The 22,114-nt window shown below is 43.5% G+C and overlaps 1 protein-coding gene across 1 annotated transcript in view; it reads right to left on the bottom strand.

Moving 5' to 3' along the window:
- LOC137439879 (transmembrane protein 132C-like) overlaps window positions 1-22,114 on the bottom strand; it is an 862,966-nt gene that overhangs the window by 128,445 nt on the left and 712,407 nt on the right. The window contains exon 5 of the mRNA XM_078768431.1: window positions 20,924-21,067. Within this exon, the coding sequence (XP_078624557.1) occupies window positions 20,924-21,067 (144 nt within the window). The remainder of the gene's footprint in view (window positions 1-20,923; window positions 21,068-22,114) is intronic.

The following is a 22,114-nucleotide window of genomic DNA, read 5'->3' as shown; positions in this document are numbered from 1 at the left end:
TTTGTTTCTGTATACAGGATCGAGGCTCGTGAAAGAGCTAACATTTATCACACAAAAAATCAAACAGACACACAAAATATATAATAAGGGTAGTGGTAGACAAGATGGGGAGAGAAGGGGAAGCACACAAACACAACATTTGAGAGCAGGCACATCGGGAGATCTGTGGGAGGGCTTGGGGATGGGAGGCGTGGGGAGGGGGGGGGGATGTGGGAGAAGTATAAAATACAAGGACACAGCAAGGACTTCCAATAAGGAAGTTGACACTTCAAAAAAGTTAATCTGGGGTGAAATTAGCGGGGGTAGAAAAGATCAAGGTTTTGGATGGGGGAAGATAAGAGATGGTTGTGAACAGCTGTTTTAAAGACCTGTAGGGAGGAGTGAGATTGAAGAGAGTGCGGGAGTTTGTTCCAGAGGCGGGAGAAAAGAGGAATGAAGGAGTAAAGTGAGCAGAGAGTCTTGATTTTGGCAGTTTAACCATAAGAGGGTTGCTGGCAGATCTTGTGCGACCTGTAGGAATATTTGGGGGACAGAGCCCAGAGAGAGCTGGGGGAGCAAGGCCGGAGAGGAGTCGGTAGAAGACGGAAAGACCACAAACCTGCCTGTGGTGAGTAAGTGAAAGGCCCTCGGAGTTAGCTTCATCGCCGGAGATTCCAATGATTCTGAAAGCTTTGGTTTCAACAGCGTGAAGCCGAGCTAGGTGTGAGGCAGGAGCACCGGCCCAGAGGGGAGAACAGTATTCCATTGAGCTGCGGATGAAAGCCTTCTATGTGGTGAGGAGCTCAGGTGTGCCAAGGAAGGACTTCACACGACGGAGGATGCCCAGTCGGGGACTGGCTTTGGAGGCCAGATTTGAAATGTGGTTTTCCCAGGAAAGATCATGGCAGATAGTGAGACCCAAAAGCTTGAGTGACAGAACTTCTTGGAGAGGATTATTCAGAAAGTGGATGGGAGGTCGGTCTTTTCGGAGAGACATAGTAAGAGTGTGAGATTTGTCAGGATTGAAAGACATGTTCCACTTGTTTGCCCAGTCTGTGATTTTGTCCAGGTCTGCAGAGAGTGAGGAGGCTGCAGACTGCCGATCTGAGGGATGAGGAATGGAGCAGCAGAGACTGGAGTCACCAGCAAAGATATAGAGAGGATTTTCCAGAGTGTCGGAGAGATCATTGATGAAGACCAGAAAAAGCACAGGGCCCAGAACACTGCCTTGGGGAACTCCAGCCTGAACAGGAAGGGGAGATGAGAGAAACCCATTCAGGGCCACACGTTGACTACGACCAGAGAGGAAGTCCGCAAGCCAAGCGTGGAGATTTCCATGGATAACATAGGAGGAGAGTTTGGAGAGCAGAGCGCGGTGCCAGACCGTATCGAAGGCACGTGATATGTCAAGGGAGACAGCTCTAATTTCCTGTTTGGCATTGAGGACCTCCATCCATTGTTGAGACAGCAGAAGCAGCATGTCCAGAGTAGAGTGACCTGGTCTGAAACCAAATTGATCAAGACCATTTGAGAAGAGGAAAGATTTGATATCCGAAGCAATGATGGATTCCATGACTTTGCTGATAATTGGGAGAAGGCTGATTGGTCTGTAGTTGCAAGGATCTGTTTTTGCACCTTTTTTGTGTAAAGCGGTGATGTTGGCTGATTTCCAAGCTGATGGCAGATGACCTTGAGCAAAAGAGAGGGTGAAGAGGACAGAGAGAGGAGTGAAAGAACGGCGGAGCAGGGTTTTAGGACCCGCGAGCTGAGGCCGTCAGGTCCAGTTGCAGAATCAGAGTCGAGGGTTGACAGAAACTTTTCCACCTTGTCAGGAGAGAAGGAAAACGAGTGTAAGAGCAGCTGGGTACGACTGGGTAAGGTGGGTACAGAGAGAGATGTGATCGGGACACATTATTTTGAGGCAAACACAGAGTTGAGGCATTCGGCTTTTTCACGTGTGGAGTCAGCTTTGTAGCCGTTTGAGGTAAGGGAGGGGAAGAAACACCAGAAACAGATTTGACCAGACACCACCAGGATTTGGAGGAGGGAGACAGGTTTGAGAGTTCAGTCTTGAGAGTAGAGAGATATTGTTTCCTGGCTCTCCTGAGGGTAGACACACACTTGTTCCGAGCTTTGTGAAAGGAACTGAGATTTCCTTCAGTTGGATTAGCCTTCCATGAGGTGAAGGCAAGTTGCTTCAGGGCAACTGCCTCACCACAAGCTTCAGCACTAAAAATAAGTTGAAATTGGCAAAAGTATTTGCTCTCCACAATTCTTTATTTCACTGTTAATATTACAGAACCTTTGTTTTTGATTTAGAACTTAATATATCCTTTTAAATCAGCGAATAAAAAGAAATGGCATTGACAAAATTATTGACACCCTCGACTGAATATTTGGGAGCACAGCCTTAGGACAAAATAACTGCAGTCAAGCACTTCCTGTAGCCATGAATGAGCTTCCTACATCTCTCTACTGGCAGTTTGGCTCATTCTTCTTGTGAAAACTGCTCCAGTTCTCCCAGATTTGAAGGGTGCCGTCTCCCAACTGCTGTTTTCAGATCTCCCCACAGGCGTTCAATGGGATTTAGATCTGGACTCATTGCTGGCCACTTTAGAACAGTCCAGCATTTTGTCTTCAACCATTCCTGGGTGCTTTTTGAAGTGTGTTGGGGTCATTGTCCTGCTGCAAGACCCGTGACCTTCAAACAGAGACCCAGCTTTCTGACACTAGGTTGAACATTGTGCTCCAAAATGTCTCTTGTTAATCTCCTGATTTCATGATGCCATGCACACATTCAAGGCACCCAGTGCCAGAGGCAGCACAGCAACCCCAAAACATCACTGAACCTCCTCCATGTTTGACTGTAGGAAGGTGTTCTTTTCTTTAAAGGCTTCATTTTGTTTTCTGTAAACATAGAGATGATGTGCTTTCACAAAAAAAGCTCTAACTTGGTCTCATCTGTCCACAGGACATTCTCCCCGAAGGATTTTGGCTTATTCAGGTGTGTCTTGGCAAACTCCAGTCGGGCTTTCTCAGCAGTGCAGTCCTCCTGGATCTCCTACCATAGAACCCCCTTTCTTTGAGTTGGCGACAGATGGTGCAAGTTGAAACTGTTGTACCTTGTGTCTGAAGGTCAGCTTGAATCTGTTTGGCAGTTGATCAAGGTGCTTTCTCCACCATTCAAACAATCCTTCGCTGCAATCTTCGATCAAGTTTTCTCTTGCGGCCACATCCAGGGAGGTTGGCTACAGTGCCATGGGCCTTAAACGTCCTGATAACATTGTGTATGGTAGACACAGGAACATCAAGGTCCATGGTGATGGACTTGTACTCTTGACATTGTCTATGCTTGGCTACCATCTTGTGTCTGACCTCCTCAGACAATTCTCCGGTTTTCTTTCTTTTCTCCATGCTCATTGCGGTACACACAGTGACACAAAACAGCAGAATGACTCCTTTTCTCTCTTTAAACTGGTTGAATAAGTGATTTTTATATTGTAGGCACCTGCAACTCAACATAGGTGGGTTCATTTCCAAAGTAAAGGAGAATCACCTGTTTGAAATCTAATTATTTCTAACAACTTCTAAAAGGTGCCAATAATATTGTCTGAGCCATTTCAGGATTTCTGTGTGAAATGAGCCAGGATTTAGTAATTTCTCAGCTTTTTTTGTTTTGTTCCACTGCAAACCAAAGAAATACAAATGTGGATACCAAAATATTTCTTAATTTCAACAATGTTTTTGTTATAAATAGTGCATTATTTGAAAAAAGTGCAAGGGTGCCAATACTTTTGGCCACGACTTGTTGTATGTTGTATATACAGTGCCTATAGAAAGTCTACACCACCTTTCAAAATTTTCACCTTTTGTTACCTTATAACCTGGAATAAGTGCATTACATCATACTTTTTCCACCTTTATTTACATATCGTAACCCACAACTTCCAAATAAAAAACAAATTCTACAAATTTCAGAAGATTAATAAAAAATGCAAAACTAGATTATATTCGTTGGATAAGTGTCCACCCTGGTTGGATAAGCTAATGGAAGTTGATATCTCATTGTGGCTAAGCGATGAGAAGGCGAGTTATCATGGCCACTTTGAATAACTTACAAATTCCTGTTACTTGCAGTCAAACGTCAGGCTTGGCCAGAAAATTCGTGAAGAGTTTGGGCCAAAAAAACAAATTTTTCCCCAGATGACACGACAAGAAGGTGAGAATAACTGGGGCGGCAGAAACATGCGGATGCGCACCCACTTGGAGCATGCCAACTTCCTTTAAGCATTGGACTATAGCTGGTGAGACAGTTTTTAAGGAATCAACTGGGTTCCAAAAGCAGCTCTGTGCCTCTATTTTCACCGTCCATTGTGACGACACGCGACCTTCTGAAGTGAGTTACATCGTCAGGCATCGGGAGCAAGGTGGAATAAAAGATTATGGAACAATATGAAGAGGCACTAATGTTTGACATTTTCTGAATGCGTCATCGCGCGCTTCGGACCGGCCGCTCCTCTGGGATTGTTGCCAGCTGCCGCTAATGAGGTCAGGAGTGGGATTCCTTGGGTATTGTGAGAATTATCTCATCCCCTGCAGGTGTTATTTGACTGTCGCTCACAATCCAAATCTATTACTCACAGCGACTGGATCACACAACCTCTGGCCCTCGGAGCTTGTACAAACCGAGCTCGGTGCCATGTTTCTCTGTAAGTAGAAGGCTTAGTGCATTCGTAAGGCAGCTGCTGTTGAAGAGTCACCTTTGTGCTGGAGGACGCAGGCAGTTTGACGAAACAATTATATTTACAACACAGGCATTCGCCGCCATGTTACCCTGAAGAACCCGCTTCCACGAGCTGTGTTCATTTGTCGCCATGGCGCAATCTCAATATGATCGGCGGCACTTGTTTGTACATGAGGCGTGAAGAGAAACCAACACAAGGTGCAAGGCCAAGTGATGACTTGGTTATTTACGATCGCGAATGTAAGTGCCGCCATTTTGTTTTGCCACCCCGTATAACATGTCGTAAATGGCTGATTTGCTTTTGGTAATATCGATCGATTCATGGAGGGAAGTGCATTGGAGAATCAACTTGAGCTTATGGAGAGCAACCTCTCAGGAACTTTGGGAAAATAGTTAGAATGGGTATGGGGCCTTTTCCTGTAGGCCCCATTTCAAGTACACCATTCGGCATCAGTGTGACGACAAAACTTCAGGCATTCATGCCGAGACGTGGCTCTGTTGCTGTTCTTTTGTTATCTGCCATTGCCTTCACCCACATTAGAATGGCAGCCATTTGCAATTTTAGCAGGGTTTTGGCACCCGATGGCCTGCTCTATGGAAAATACAGCAGGGAATCTTTAACATTCCTTAATGTCCCCATCAGGCGGACGGCACACTCGGCGATACCTCTTCCCTGCCTGCAAAGCACCGATTGATAGTCAAGTTGGGAATCCAACCCAGAGTAGACAGAAAAACCTGTCAAACAGTCTCCATGGTTACAACAAGAACAAATAGTTAATTGTGGGAGAGGGAAGCGAATGCAATTGCAATTGGATTATTGCAGATTATTGCAATATGGATTATTCTGAAAGCAGGCAATTTAGCATTGCCAACACACACTATATGAACTGTTTCGTTAACAAAAGGAATCCATAATGAGCTAACTCTGGCATTATCCAGATAGGCAACAAATTCATTCACTTCATCCTGCTGAAACAATCCTTTGAACAAAGAGTCTCGATTAAGGAACCCAAGAACATTCAGAGTGTGGCTGAACCACCTCTGACCCTGCAAACGAAATGCATGAAGCATCGAAATCGCCCTGTCGATCTATCGAGACCATGTTCGAGAGAACTGTCTGGGGCTATACAACAACAACAACAACGACAACAACACCATCCATGAGGCTATTTGAAAAACCTTTCCTTCCATCAGGTTCACCTACGAGGAAGAACAAAATGGATCCCTCTCTTTCCTGGACAACATCACGACGAGGGTCCTAAAGGAGTTTTGAATGTTACAGTATACAGGAAGCCCACTCACACTGACTGTTACCTGGATTTCGACTCCTGCGATCCCATGGATCACAAACAGGTTGTGGTATACGCCCTCCTAACAAGAGCACGTGATTAGGAGAAAGGTAAAACATCTTCAAAGTGTCCTGAAGGCCAAAGGCTTCCCTGACAGATTGTTACCAAAAATGGAAGGCATTTTGGCTGCCTCAAAAAATAGAACAGCACAGCAACAACCAAAAGTTTTTGTGTTCTACCTTTTGTGCCAGGTGTATCACAAAGGATTGGCAGACTGTTGAAATTGGCAGGTGTAAAAGTAAGTTTCAAACCGTGATGAAGGAACTGATGAAGGTCAAGGACAAGCTGTCCAGGAATGGCCCATTCAACTGGTAATGTTTGTCTGTGGAGATTGCATGGCTGTGTGCTTGATTATATATACATACAGATTATATATATATATACATATACATATATACATATACATATACATATACCACACCCTGACTGACTAAATCCTGTTAATTTAATTATTTAATCCTGTTCATTAATCGAATTGCTTCACTACACCCCCAGTGGTGTTTATTATAGAGGACATGGATTTGTCCCCCCATTGGAGGAAGACCTCTCGTGTTCAGGCCATTGGTGCTCCTATAGTTGGCAGCGAGTGCCCCGAAAGCATTGACGAAAACAGAGTGGTAATCATATGTGTGGGAAAATTGCATACTCAATCAGGGTCACCCAGATAGCTCAGATGGCAGAGCACTGGTATGGTTTTACAGAGGACCTGGGTTCGATTCTCTCGTCTGATGCATGTAATTTTTCCCACATATATCAATTATATATATACAGTCACGTGAAAAAGTAAGTACACCCCATGTAAAGTTTTGACTTTTTCAACATATTTCAACATACAGCTATTTGATCTTCATTTCAACAATATTGACAGATAAAGGTGATATAATATAACAAATATCATAAAACTTTACATTTTGCAGTCCATTGTATAATTTAAATAAACATGAATGCAAATTTCGAATGTGGAGAAAGTAAGTACACCCTTACATTTATCACTACTTCAAATACCTAAAATTAGAATCAGGTACACCAGCTCAGGTGCAAATGATTAGAACAACCTTCGAGAGGATGTTGGAGGAACCTGTCTTATTTGAACCTCAGACATTTAGTTGGGTTTGCTCTTTGTTGTTGAAGTGTGCGGCGTCACCAGGCCGAGATCAAAAGAGCTCTCTGAGGCCTTCAGAAAGAACGTTATAGATGCCTACGAGTCTGGGAAGGGATTTAAAAAGATCTCCAAACAATTTGAAATCAATCATTCGACTGTCCGGAAGATCATCTACAAGTGGAGAAGATTCCAAACAACTGCCAACTTGTTCAGGCCAGGCCGCCCCAGCAAGTTCAGCCCGAGGGCAGACCAAAAGATGCTGAAAGAAGTCTCTAAGAACCCCAGAATGTCATCACGGGACCTACAGGTAGCTCTTGCCACTGTTGATGTCAAAGTGCACGAGTCTACCATGAGAAAGAGGATGCACAAATTTGATCTACATGGGAGGTGTGTCAGGAGGAAACCTTTGCTGTCCAGAAAGAACATCAGGGCAAGACTAAAGTTTGCCCATGAACACCTAGGCAAAGACCAGCACTTCTGGAACAATGTGCTCTGGACAGATGAGTCAAAGGTAGAGCTATTTGGCCACAGTACCAGAAGACATGTTTGGTGAAAACCAAAGACAGCATTTGACCACAAGAACCTGATACCAACTGTAAAGCATGGTGGTGGAAATATTATGGTTTGGGGCAGCTTTGCTGCATCAGGGCCTGGGCAGCTCACCATCATAGAATCCACTATGAATTCTTCATTGTACCAGAGGGTGCTTGAGGATAATGTGAGGCCATCTGTCAGAAAGTTGAAGCTCAACCGAAGGTGGACATTGCAACATGACAATGACCCTAAACATACCAGTAAATCCACCAAGGAATGGCTGAAAATAAAGAAATAGAGGGTTCTGGATTGGCCAATTCAAAGCCCGGATCTAAATCCCATCGAGATGTTGTGGGGGGATTTGAAACGAGCTGTGCATGCAAGAAACCCCTCAAACATCGCACAGCTGAAATAATTCTGCATGGAGGAGTGGGCAAAAATTTCTCCCAGTCGATGTCAGAGACTGGTAGACAGTTATAAGAAACGTCTACTTGAGGTTGTTTCTGCCAAAGGGGCAATACCACCTATTAGAGCCAAGGGTGTACTTACTTTTTCCACATGCAAAATTTGCATTTCTGTTTATTTAAATTATACAATGGACTACAAAATGTAAATGTTTCATGATATTTGTTATATTATATCACCTCTATCTATCAATATTGTTGAAATGAAGATCAAATAGCTGTATGTTCATATATGTTGAAAAAGTCAAAACTTTACATGGGGTGTACTTACTTTTTCATGTGACTGTATATATATATACTGTATATATGTATATTACTAATTATTTAACAGCCCCAATTACTTCTACCTCCTAGTGGGATTGGCCAGGATATGTGTTTGGCCAAGTATTTCACAATCGTGCTCGCCAAGCTTGACGTTGTATTATCCAAAAGGCGAGTATTAGACCACAATCACAAGAGTGGTTTGAATTTGAGATTGATGACAAGTGACAACGATGCTTTGACTCAATGAATGTTGGGAACCTGACCGATACAAACACAAGGAGAAAGTCGAAGCCACGTTGATTCTGGTTCAGGGGAAGCACTTTGGGATTTCAAATGATCGAAGCTATCCTGCTATATAAAATAAGGCTTGCTAGCTTGTTTCTTTCTCTTTCTCTTTCTCTTTCTCTTTCTCTTTCTCTTTCTCTTTCTCTTTCTCTTTCTCTTTCTCTCTCTCTTTCTCTCTCTCTCTCTCTCTCTCTCTCTCTCTCTCTCTCTCTCTCTCTCTCTCTCTCTCTCTCTCTCTCTCTCTCTCTCTCATTAATCATGGAATCGAAGCACAGTAGCACCTGGCACTCACCTGGTAGAATAAACAGTATACTGCACAGACTAAAGGTATTTTAAGCCAATTTAAATGGTTGCAAGAAGACAGGGCAACATGTAGAATCATACTAACGTAATCAAAATATTTTAAACAAACAATCAAAAAAATACTTATTTTGGGGGGAAACCCCTCCCCCCCCATACTAACATACCCCGTATGCCGCCTCAGACCCAAATTTTTGTAATGTCTTGAACAAACGTTGGTGTATTATGGGTGATGAACGGAACGTTGTGGTCAAGTTTCATCGGAATTGTATGTCCAGTTTCTTAGAAGAAAGCAAATACCTATTTTGGGGGGCAACCCCCCAGTACACCCTTTAGGACTCGATTTTTTAAATGCCGTTAACAAACTTCGGTACATCACATGAGATGGAGGTTGTGGTGAAGTTTCATAGAAATAGTGTGTGTAGTTTCAGAGGAAAAAAGCAAATTCCTATTTTGGAGGGGGGGGGGGGGGGGGGGGGAGGGGAGGGTGGGGAGTCAAACCTGGATTCACTTTGACCCCCAGTAGACCCCATTAGACCCCGATTTTTTTTTTAATGCCGTGAATAATCTTTAGTCACAACACAACAAATATCATTTGTGCCAAATTTGGTCGCAATCCCAACAGCGGTTTCGGAGAAGAAGTTTCAAGTGTTTACGGACGGATGGATGGACAACGCGCCATCGCATAAGCTCACCTGAACTTCGTTCCAGGTGAGTTAAAAACGATTGGCCAATCTTCACCAAGTTTTGCTTACGTGCTGGGGGTACCCAATATCAGTGTGTGGGCATAGAATAACATTCCCCTCCCTCCGCGAAGGTGGGTGGACGACTTTCGACTTTCGCCCGTACACGTGGCACAGCGCAAGTGGTTTACTGACCCCTGCTGAAGAGAGGGGGATTATTAGCCACAACACAATATATAATTGTCACACCTCCACCACCACCCCCTTTATGTCCCTCACCCCTCCTACCCCTCATTCTCCTCTTCCCCTCACCACCCTGGCTAATCCCTGAGGGAGGGGGTGTTTCTATTGACTTGAATTTGCACATTATTACCATAACGCATTGTCTGGAAGTTTGGATGATTTTCGTGGACTTTGATGTTATTGATTTTGCTTTGCTTCGCAGTAGATGAACTTGTGATGCCAGATATCAAGTACCCACCTCCTCTGGCTTTTCACAAACAGCAAACATCTTATATCATTGTAGCAGTTTGTCTCTTTCAATCTTGTGCCCTGACTCCGCTACCTTGACCACAAGGCTATGGGGTCACGCGACACAAATGGAAGGCATCAGTATTGTGAATAAAGCTTCACTTGGAAAGCTTCTTGTGTCTTGGAAAGGGTGTGAATATATAGACTTGCTTACGAAGTGAATACATAAACTATTTAACAAATACAGTTCTTTGCGAACTCTGGAAACAGAAAGGTTGAATGAGTCTCCACATCCTCGAGAGCCGGCGGTTTCGGGACGACAACTGGCATTCGTTGGGCAGCGTGGGCGCGCACAATTTGGCCAAGACCGGGCACGAGCAATTAGGCCAACACAGGGCCGGTGCAATTGGACCAACACTGAGCTGGCACAATTGGGCCAACACTGGGCGTGCGCAATTGGGCCAACTACGGACGTGCACAATTGGGCCAAGACCGGGTGCGTGCAATTGGGCCATCACTGGGAGTGTGCAATTGGGCCAACAACCGGGAGCATGCCATTGGGAAAACACCGGGCCGGTGCAATTGGGCCAACACGGAGCCGGCGCAATTAGGCCAACACCGGGCTGGTGTAATTGGACCAACACTAGACCGACACCATTGGGTCAACACAGGGAGCGCACCATTGGGCCAACACCACGCCAGCACAATTGAGTTAACACCGGGGTCGACACAATTGGGCCAATATAGGGCCGGAGCAATTGGGCCAACACAGGGCCGGCGCAATTGGACCAACACCAGATTCGCACAATTGGGCCAACAACCAGCTGGCACAATTGGACCAATACCAGGTGCTTGCAATTGGGCCAACACCAGACTGGCACAATTGGGCCAATACCAGGCATGTGCAATTAGGCCAACACCAGGTACGCACATTATGGCCGACACCAGGCCGGTTTTTGTGGGTTACGGTGTGCTATGTGGGTATGAACACAGTGTTATGAATCCTAAAAATGGGAATGCTGACAGCAAAATAGGTCAAAATAATGGCATATTCATCTTGAAGCCTCGACTCTCAGACTCATGATGTAAACATATTTTTCTCCCAATTCTTATTTCACATTAACGGTGTGTGATCCATTAAATAAATAACAGTGGGTATTAGAGATGGCCTGCATTTATGCCTTTGGTTATTTACTCTGAAATGGCATCAAGATGTGTGCTGAAAAACTGCTGTTACACAACAACAGGCCCATTAAGCCCGCAATATCCATAATCCTGCAAAACATTGGGAAGAGAGTGCAGGATGTGCCACTTTTTGCGACACTCCGATCTAATCCCACAGCCTTGCTCTGACAAAGGTGCATTCATATGCGGAGCAGATTAATGATGTGCAAGCAATCGCAGGGATCACGACCATCACCGGCACTTGCTCAACCCAAATTGTGCAGCACAACGAATGAAGGTCTGGTAATGAAATTTCCTGATAACTTGGAACTCTCGCAGACCCATTCAATTTACCTCCTCCCGCTCTCCAAGTGGTCAATGGGAGGGAGTCTGGATGGCTTGTTTGATTGCAATGCCAGTGAAGCATGGCATCGAGCTGTTGAGAGAGGATTAGGCCTTGAAGTACACCCAGCTCTTGTTCTTGGGAGGGAAGAGCATGAGGCTCCAGGGTCACATCTAATCAAACATTGAGTGTTCAAACCTGAGGAGTACACCACCTTGAGTGGGTAGGTGTCACACAGTAACTCGATGAGTTTGTGGCTCGTGTCATCGAACCACAGGATCAAGCATAGGAACTATGAGAAATGCACTCCTCTACATTTTGAGGTGATCCTAATTACAGACGAGGGTAGATCACCCTCACTGAAGTGATCAGCGCGCTCCGCTCCACTATGGCCCGTCATGTGGCCTGGATTTTGCAGCAAGGACATTTGGAGACAATCACGGCTGTGCATTAACCCATCGAATGAGGTGTAGAAACTCGTTTAGAAAATAATTTTCATGCCAAATAATTTTGCATTTTGCAAAGAGTTGGATAATATGGTCCAGTCGACCTTCCATATTGCGTAGGGAATGCATCCAAGTAACTCCAACGACTTTCAAACACACCAGGTAGCCAGTGGACTCGAAAGGAGCGCAGCGTGATGTCTTGAAACACGGATGAATGTTTGTCGTGCGAAATGTTAATTCATTTCACATTAGCTAACTATTCATCTCTTCTTTTGACCCAACGTGCGACCTATATCCTCAAGACATTTTGAGGACAGACATCAGGGCTCATGTGTGAGTTTTGCTTTAAGAAGATGAAAACGAGCGGAGGGTTAACGAGCTGACAATGAAGTGCCAAGAATCGGGCAGACGTGGGACGAAAAGACACGCACGACGAGCATCAGCTCAAAAACAACATCCCACCTGTCATTTTTACAGCACTTGCAAAGGGAAATGAGACGTACAAGTGAGCGTGCCAGTTCGTTATTATTTTAAGGTATTTCAATCCTTTGTGAGTGGCTAGCAGAAGATCTCAAAGTCCTGAGATCAAGCCCCCCATCAAGCAGTTGAATTAACACCAGCTGGGTTGACTCAGCCTGCCATCCTTCCAAGATGGACAAAATACAGTCGTGGCCAAAAATATTAGCACCCTTGCACTTTTTTCAAATAATGCACCATTTCTTCTTCCAGAAAATTGTTGAAATGAAAAAATATTTTGGTATCCACATTTGTATTTCTTTTGTTTTCAGTGGAACAAAACAAAACAGCTGAAAAAATTACTAAATCTTAGCTTATTCCACACAGAAATCTTAAAATTGCCTGCACAATTTTATTGGCACCTTTTAGAAGTTGGTAGAAATAATTAGATGTCAAGCAGGTGATTCTCTTTTACTTTGGAATTGAACTCACCTGTGGTGAGTTGTAGGTGCCTGCAATATAAATAAATAGCACCGCAAAGCGGGCGTAACCCCTCAGCCCATGCATGGTGAAAGGAAGCATTGATGATAATTTGTTATTTGAAGCGAAGTTGTATACCGCTCTGCAGTAGGAACTGCAAGGAATGAAATTTTCGCCCATGAACCAATTAAACCATTTCGCGCCCATGAACCTTCCTCTACTCAACTACAACACACCCTGCAAAAATGGATTTAATCGGACAAGTTGTTCTGCTCGAAATTGACGGAAACCAATTTCAAGATGGCTGCCGTGGCGGCCATATTGAAAATCGCAGCGCGCCCATTTTCGAAAGGCACCTTCCTCTACTCAAACCCAACACACACTGCAAAAATGGATTTAATCGGATTCTGCTTGAAATTAACGGAAACCAATTTCAAGATGGCTGCCATGTTGGCCATATTGAAAATCACAGCGCGCCCATGAATCTTCCTCTACTCAACCTCAACACACACTGAAAAAATGGATTTAATCGGACAAGGCGTTCTGCTCGAATTTGACGGAAACCAATTTCAAGATGGCTGCCATGGCGGCCATATTGAAAATCGCAGCATGCCCATTTTCGAAAGGAACCTTCCTCCACTCAACCCCAACACACACTGCAAAAATGGATTTAATCGGACAAGCCGTTCTGCTTGAAATTGACGGAAACCAATTTCAAGATGCCTGCAGTGGCGGCCATATTGAAAATCGCAGCGCACCCATGAACCTTCCTCGACTCAACCCCAACACACACTGCAAAAATTGATTTAATCGGACAAGGCGTTCTGCTGTAAATTGACGGAAACCAATTTCAAGATGGCTGCCGTGGCGGCCATATTGAAAATCGCAGCGCACCCATTTTCGAAGGGCCCCTTCCTCTACTCAACCCCAACACACACTGCAAAAATGGATTTAATCGGCCAAGCCGTTCTGCTCGAAATTGACGGAATACCAAAAGTTGACGGAAGCCCGGATGGCTGCCGTGGCGGCCATATTGAAAATCGCAGCACGCCCATTTTCGAAAGGAACTTTCCACTACTCAACCCCAACACACCCTGCAAAAATTGAATTTAATCGGACAAGCCGTTCTCCTTGAAATTGACGGAAACCAAAAGTTGACGGACGCCCGGACGCCCGCCCGCCCGCCCTGACGACGCCCGTGACGACAATACCCTTCAGCCCAATGGGCTAAGGGGTGAAAATCACTCATTCTACCAGTTTGAATGGAGAAAAGGAGTCATTCTGCTGTTTTATGTCACTGTGTGTACCGCAATGAACATTGAGAAAATAAATAAAACCAGAGAATTGTCTGAGGAGGTAAGATACAAGATTGTAGCCAAGCATGGACAATCTCAAGGCTTCAAATCCATCTCCAGAGACCTTGATGTTCCTGTGTCCTCCATATCCAATGTTATCAGGAAGTTTAAGGCCCATGGCACTGTAGCCAACCTCCCTGGATGTGGCTGCAAGAGTAAACTTGATCGAAGATTGCAGCGAAGGATTGTTCGAATGGTGGAGACAGCACCTCGATCAACTGCCAAAGAGATTCAAGCTGACCGTCAGACACAAGGTACGACAGTTTCAACTCGCACCATCCATCACCACCTCAATAAATGGGGGTTCTACGGTAGGACCCCACTGCTGAGAGAGAGACATAAGAAAGCCCAACTGGAGATTGCCAAAACACACCTGAACAAGCCTAATTCCTTCTGGGAGAATTTCCTGTGAACAGATGAGACAAAATTAGAACTTTTTGGTAAATCACATCATGTCTATGTTTACATAAGAACAAAATGAAGCCTTCAAAGAAAAGAACACCTTCCCTACAGTCAAACATGGAGGAGATTCAGTGATGTTTTGGGGTTGTTGTGCTGTCTCTGGCATTGAGTACCTTGAATGTGTGCATGGCATCATGAAATCAGGAGATTACCAAGGCATTTTGGAGCGCAATGTTCAACCCAGTGTCAGAAAGCTGGGTCTCCGTTGGAGGTCATGGGTCTTGCAGCAGGACAATGACCCCAAACACACTTCAAAAAGCACCCAGGAATGGTTGAAGACAAAATGCTGGACTGTTCTGAAGTGGCCAGCAATGAGTCCAGATCTATATCCCATTGAACACCTGTGGGGAGATCTGAAAACAGCACTTGGGAGAATGCACCCTTCAAATCTGGGAGAACTGGAGCAGTTTGCACAAGAAGAGTGGGACACACTGCCAGTAGAGAGGTGTAGGAAGCTCATTCATGGCTATAGGAAGCGCTTGACTGCAGTTATTTTGTCCAGAGGATGTGCTACTAAATATTAAGTCTCAGATGTCAATAATTTTGTCAATGCCTTTCTTTTTATTTTCTGATTTTAAAGGATATATTAGGTTCTGAATCAAAAACAAAGGTTCTATAATATTAACAGTGAAATAAAGAATTGTGGAGACCAAATACTTTTGTCAATTTGAATGTATTTTTAGAGAAAATTGTGAGTTATTTTACAAAAGTGCAAGGGTGCCAATATTTCTGGCCACGACTGTAAGTACTGGTTTACTGGGAAGAATGAGCCATTTGAGTATCCTGTGTCGGAGTCGCGATCCGTCCAAGAATGTGCCCAATAACCAAGAAACTGCACCGGCAGCTCTTATGTATCCGAAGATGCAAAAACGAGTGGTCATCATCATCAATCCTTTGGACATTTTCTTGTCCAGCATATTAAAAGGTGAAATTAATAATGAATATTCTGACAAGCAATTTTGTATCCTTTCTTGTGAAGTGTGATCAATTGCTCCACTTCGACCAGGACATTGTCGTCTTCGACATCTCATTGTTGTTATGGATGTGATTTCACTTTGCCTTTTGTAAAGGTGCGTTTATTCAATGCCATGACAACACAGTATTGCAGCAGAAAAAAAGAAAAAAGAAAACTAGAACTCCGGAATTTTTTTTGCACGTCTTGCAAATTTCCTTGTATGAATACGAATGTGTTTCAATGGACGGTGGATCAACAAATGCCATTTATTGCATGAAATAGCTACAAATACGTGCAGAGGGCATTCTGAACTGTACTATCCTGCTTTCATGCAAGGTCTGGTTTCGTAACACAAGCCATTAAGGATTTCCATAAGACGAGTGAAGTTAATGAAAAGTTTCGCCCGATGTCCCTGCTCTCAAATGTTGTGTTTGTGCTTCCCATTCTCTCCCCATCTTGTCTACCGCGACCCTTATTATATGTTTTGTGTGTCTGTTTGATTTTTTTGTGTGATAAATGTTAGCTCTTTCACGAGCCTCGATCCTGTATCCAAAAAAATGAATAAATAAATAAAAATGAACTTCACCTTCACACCACCAAAAGAAACGAGCATGGTGCAGAGGAAATAAAATCTGACGTGGCCATTAATGCCACAATTGGTGTTCTGAAAGAGGAGCAAAACAATTCCGAATGTCCTCTAGGAGTGTGTAGACCGAAAGATGAGCAAAACAATTCCAAATATCTTCTAGGAGAGTGTAGACCGAAAGATGAGCGAGACAAGTCCGAATGTACTCTAGGAGAGTGTAAACCAGAAGATGAGCGAAACAATTCCAAATGTCCCTAGGAGAGTGTAGACCGAAAGATGAATGAAACAATTCCGAATGTCCTCTAAGAGAGTGTAGACCGAAAGATGAGCGAAACAATTCCGAATGTCCTCTAGGAGAGTCTAGACCGAAAGATGACCAAAACAGTTCTGAATGTCCCTAGGAGAGTGTAGACCGAAAGATGAATGAAACAATTCCGAATGTCCTCTTGGAGAGTCTTGACCGAAAGATGAGCAAAACAATTCCGAGTGTTCTCTAGGAGAGTGTAGACCGAAAGATTAATGAAGCAATTCCGTATGTCCTCTCGGAGAGTGCAGACCGAAAGATTAGCAAAACAATTCTGAATATCCTCTTGGAGAGTGTAGACAGAAAGATGTGCGAAACAATTCCGAATGTCCTCCAGGAGAGTGTAGACGGAAATATAAGCAAAACAATTCCGAATGTCCTCTAGGAGACTGCAGATTGAAAGATGAGCGAAACAATACCGAATGTCCTCTGGGAGAGTGTAGACCGAAAGATGAGCAAAACAATTCCGAATGTCCTCGAGGAGAGTGTCGACCGAAAGCTGAGCAAAACAATTTTGAATGTCCTCTCGGAGAGTGTACACCAAAAGATGAGCGAAACAATTCCAAATGTCTTCTAGGAGAGTGTAGACCGAAAGATGAGCAAAAAAATTCCGAATGTCCATAGGAGAGTGTAGACGGAAAGATGAGAAAAAAACCATTCCGAATGTCCTCTAGGAGAGTGTAGACCAAAAGACGAGCGAAACAAGTCCGAACGTACTTGAGGAGAGTGTAGACGGAAAGATGAGCGAAACAAGTCCGAATGTACTCTAGGAGAGTGTAGACCGAAAGATGAACGAAACAAGTCCGAATGTCCTCTAGGAGAGTGTAGATGGAAAGATGAGCAAAACCATTCCGAATATCCTCCAGGAGAGTGTAGACCGAAAGATGAGAAAAACAATTCCGAATGTCCTCTAGGAGAGTGTAGACCGAAAGATTTCGCAAAACAATTCCGAATGTCCTCTAGGGGAGTGTAGAGTGCCTCAGGGATCCTCACTTGATGTATTAGTATCCGGTGACACCTGCTCGAGAAACACCCTCGGTGCCTCAATCCTTCAATCCCTACCTCTCGACCAACTCCTCCAATCATTGGAAGATTTTGCGGTAAATAAATAAAACGAAATAGTATTGCCAGGAGAGTGTAGACCGAAAGATGAGCGAAACAAGTGCAAGAGGAGTCCATGGTGCGTGCAATGAGAAAAATGAAAGCGGTCGTCGCACACGTTCGGATGACATTTTGAGAACACAAATCGTCGTCCGTGAATCGGACTGCGTGCACTAGTCGTGGCTTGCTCTTCTCCCATTTCTCTTCAATGTGGATTTACTGGGTGTCCTCTTAATTTTTTTCATGAGTTTTACACAGCAGTGTGAATGTTCTGGATTATCATACAGTAGCTCTCAATGTACCACATGCAGAACATTGATGTCCAAGGTAATCGCATGAGATTAACCGCAGACTCATACCTTGAGTAAAAGCCTCTACAGTGGAGATAACTCTAGGAGGAAACTTCAATGAGATTTTCACGCTAATAAACTGATCGTGAGCTGAGAACGGAGTTGGAATATGCGATAGGTCTTCTCATGAGGCATAGTTGACGTACAGTATCGACGGCGTCCGAATCATTCTCCTTTCTGAAGCTCCTGCTTGGATAACTCCACATGGCAACACTGACATTGACCACAGTAATGTTCTCTGTGCTTTTGTGCAGCTCATTAACATTTTCATAAATTCATTTATTCTCTCATGCGGCCTTCCTTTATGAAATGCCTGGCGAGCGGAATGCCAAAATAAATTGCTTTGAGAATGGTTACACTGCATCTACTGGCATCCTGCCCTGACCTTGAGTATGTCCATCAGAATCTCTGTGCTAACAGTCTGTGGACACAACTCATTGATGCCTCTCTAATCAACGACCCATGGATGTTTTCTTCTCGTTCCATTCTTTTAACAAAGGAGGGAAAGTGGAAATGGGAAGTGCATAAATTGGAGTTGTTTTGTTTTGGCCTTGAAAGTCTTTTGTCAGGTCCTCCGCCGTCTGCTAAAGTTTCCAGAATTTGGAATGAAATAACAACTAGAAAGCATCTGAAAAATGCCAAGCATGTCCGTGTCCGTTTCTATTCAGACATCGTCGTCTTCTTCCATATGCTCAAAATAACGAAAACAGTCTTTAAAAAATACAAAATGAAAATTGATGATTTTATGCAGCCTTGACCTTTGAGCATTATATCTAAAAAAAAAAACAACCAATCAGCTTCTCGCTTTTGATTGGTGAACCAACTCATTGACCCGATATGCAAATTCTTTAAATTTCAGGCCAATCGGGTGAAAATTGGTGATTTTATGTGACACTGACCTTTGACCTTTTGATAAATGAAAAAAAACAATCAGGTTCTATCTTTTGATTGGTAAACCAATTTAGTGACCAAATTTGCCAATTCTTAAAATTTCAAGTCAATCGGATGAAAATTGATTATTTTATGTTACACTGACCTTCGACCCTTTGATCTAAAAAAAATAATAATCAGTGTCTAACTTTTGATTGGTGAACCAATTAATTGACCCAATTTGCCAATTCTTAAAATTCAAGGTCAATTGGATGAAAATTGATGATTTTATGCAGCCTTGACCTTTGAGCATTAGATCAAAAAAAAAACAACCAATCAGCTTCTAGCTTTTGATTGGTGAACCAATTAATTGACCCGAGATGCAAATTCTTTAAATTTCAGGCCAATCGGGTGAAAATTGACGATTTTATGTTACACTGACCTTTGACCTTTTGATCGAAAAAAACAAAACAATCAGCTTCTAGCTTTTGATTGGTGAACCAATTTAGTGACCCAATTTGCCAATTCTTAAAATTTCAGGTTAATCGGATGAAAATTGATGATTTTATGTGACACTGACCTTTGACCTTTAGACCAAATTATTAATTTGCCTTCTCTGTATTATCATAATAAAGCTTTGTTGAAAATGTGATGATGAAACTCAAATGGTAAATTGTAATTTCAGGTCAATCGGATGAAAATTGATGATTTTATGTGACACTGACCTTTGACCTTTAGACCAAATTATTAATTTGCCTTCTCTGTATTATCATAATAAAGCTTTGTTGAAAATGTGATGACGAAACTCAAATGGTAAATTGTAATTTCAGGTCAATCGGATGAAAATTGATTTTATGTGACTGTGACCTTTGACCTTCTGACCTTCAGACAAAATTATTAATTTACCTTCTCTGTATTATCATAATAAAGCTTTGGTGAAAATTTGATGACAAAACTCAAATGGTAAAAAAAAAGTTACAGCTTGGGCAGACACACAGAAGTGATTGCAAAACTCCGTCTCCTGCTGCGCAGGAAATGGGCTAATAAGTCTCCAGAATAACAGAAGAAGAAGAAGAGGAAGAGGAAGATTTAGCAGAAGGAGAAGAAGAAGAAGAAAGACGATGGCTAATGGTAAGATGTTGACAGTTTGGCCCAAAATGCTGGTATCCTCATTTCAAATCGCATTGTCCACGTCGATTTGTCTGCTGTCCGCTGAAATCCTTGTAGGTCATGTAGAAGCACACTTCGACAAGGATGGTTCAAACATGACTTGAGCTTTTGTTGTTTTTTTTACTCTACCAATATACTTGGTGTGTAATGTATGAAAATTACAAAAGTGATACCGACATGACTTTCCCAGGTATTCTGCAGTTTCGTCGTAACGGAAACACCTGTCTCATCAAAGTGGAAATTTTCATGTGTCTTTAGTGTGTAATTCTTCAGGCTTTGTACACGTATAGCCAAGTGCAGGATATCATCGTTAATAGCCTCGCTCGTCAAAAAATTCTTACCTCCAAGGTGCACGATAACACAGTAATCGTTGACAGGTAATCATCTTCGCACTGCGCAGCCAATCGCAGGCAATTGTCGGCACACTTGATGCTACCGTTAACAAAATATTTCATAATTATTAGCTCTCCCAGCCTTCTTTATATCACCAAGGATTCCAGCACTTGCATTAAAATAGGTGTGCGTCTATCCTCCGATGTGACGTCATCATGGGTATTGATTTATCAATATTACGAAGACAGATTCCCCAATAATTATTAATGGCCAGCCATCTGCTGTTTATAACTTTTACATTTATTATTATTGGTTAAATGTCCAGTAGCATCTGTAAATATGTCGGCCTCTCCGATGTAACATTCATACATACCTTCAAGATGCCCTCATCAGGTGAGTAGCACTTTGCCTTTTCCGAGACATCCAGGATAAGATGGTGTGCACCAACAGCAAGAACCCGGAGCGGCACCAACACAAGTTGTCCTGTCAGGACCGCTGTATTCATCAGCTCTGTGGCCTGATAAAACACACAAACCAAAAACTAGGGTGTGCGCCTATTCACTGGGTATTGGTGATAAGGCTTGGGTGTGCGCCTATTCACTGGGTATTGGTGATAAGGCTTGGGTGTGCGCCTATTTACTGGGTATCGGTGATAAGGCTTGGGTGTGCGCCTATTCACTGGGTATTGGTGATAAGGCTTGGGTGTGCGCCTATTCACTGGGTATTGGTGATAATGCTTGGGTGTGCGCCTATTTACTGGGTATCGGTGATAAGGCTTGGGTGTGCGCCTATTCACTGGGTATTGGTGATAATGCTTGGGTGTGCGCCTATTTACTGGGTATTGGTGATAATGCTTGGGTGTGCGCCTATTTACTGGGTATTGGTGATAAGGCTTGGGTGTGCGCCTATTTACTGGGTAGTGGTGATAATGCTTGGGTGTGCGCCTATTTACTGGGTATTGGTGATAATGCTTGGGTGTGCGCCTATTTACTGGGTATTGGTGATAAGGCTTGGGTGTGCGCCTATTTACTGGGTATTGGTGATAATGCTTGGGTGTGCGCCTATTTACTGGGTATCAGTGATAAGGCTTGGGTGTGCGCCTATTTACTGGGTATCGGTGATAAGGCTTGGGTGTGCGCCTATTTACTGGGTATCGGTGATAAGGCTTGGGTGTGCGCCTATTTACTGGGTATTGGTGATAAGGCTTGGGTGTGCACCTATTTACTGGGTATTGGTGATAATGCTTGGGTGTGCGCCTATTCACTGGGTATCAGTGATAAGGCTTGGGTGTGCGCCTATTTACTGCGTATCGGTGATAAGGCTTGGGTGTGCGCCTATTTACTGGGTATTGGTGATAAGGCTTGGGTGTGCGCCTATTTACTGGGTATCAGTGATAAGGCTTGGGTGTGCGCCTATTTACTGGGTATCAGTGATAAGGCTTGGGTGTGCGCCTATTTACTGGGCATCGGTGATAAGGCTTGGGTGTGTGCCTATTTACTGGGTATCAATGATAAGGCTTGGGTGTGTGACTATTTACTGGGTATCGGTGATAATGCTTGGGTGT

Source organism: Myxine glutinosa, chromosome 14, assembly GCF_964187855.1.
Source record: "Myxine glutinosa chromosome 14, kmMyxGlut1.1, whole genome shotgun sequence".
Classification (NCBI taxonomy): Eukaryota; Metazoa; Chordata; class Myxini; order Myxiniformes; family Myxinidae; genus Myxine; species Myxine glutinosa.
The sequence above is the reverse complement of the archived record's forward strand: the minus strand, read 5'-3'. Positions and strand labels throughout refer to the sequence as shown.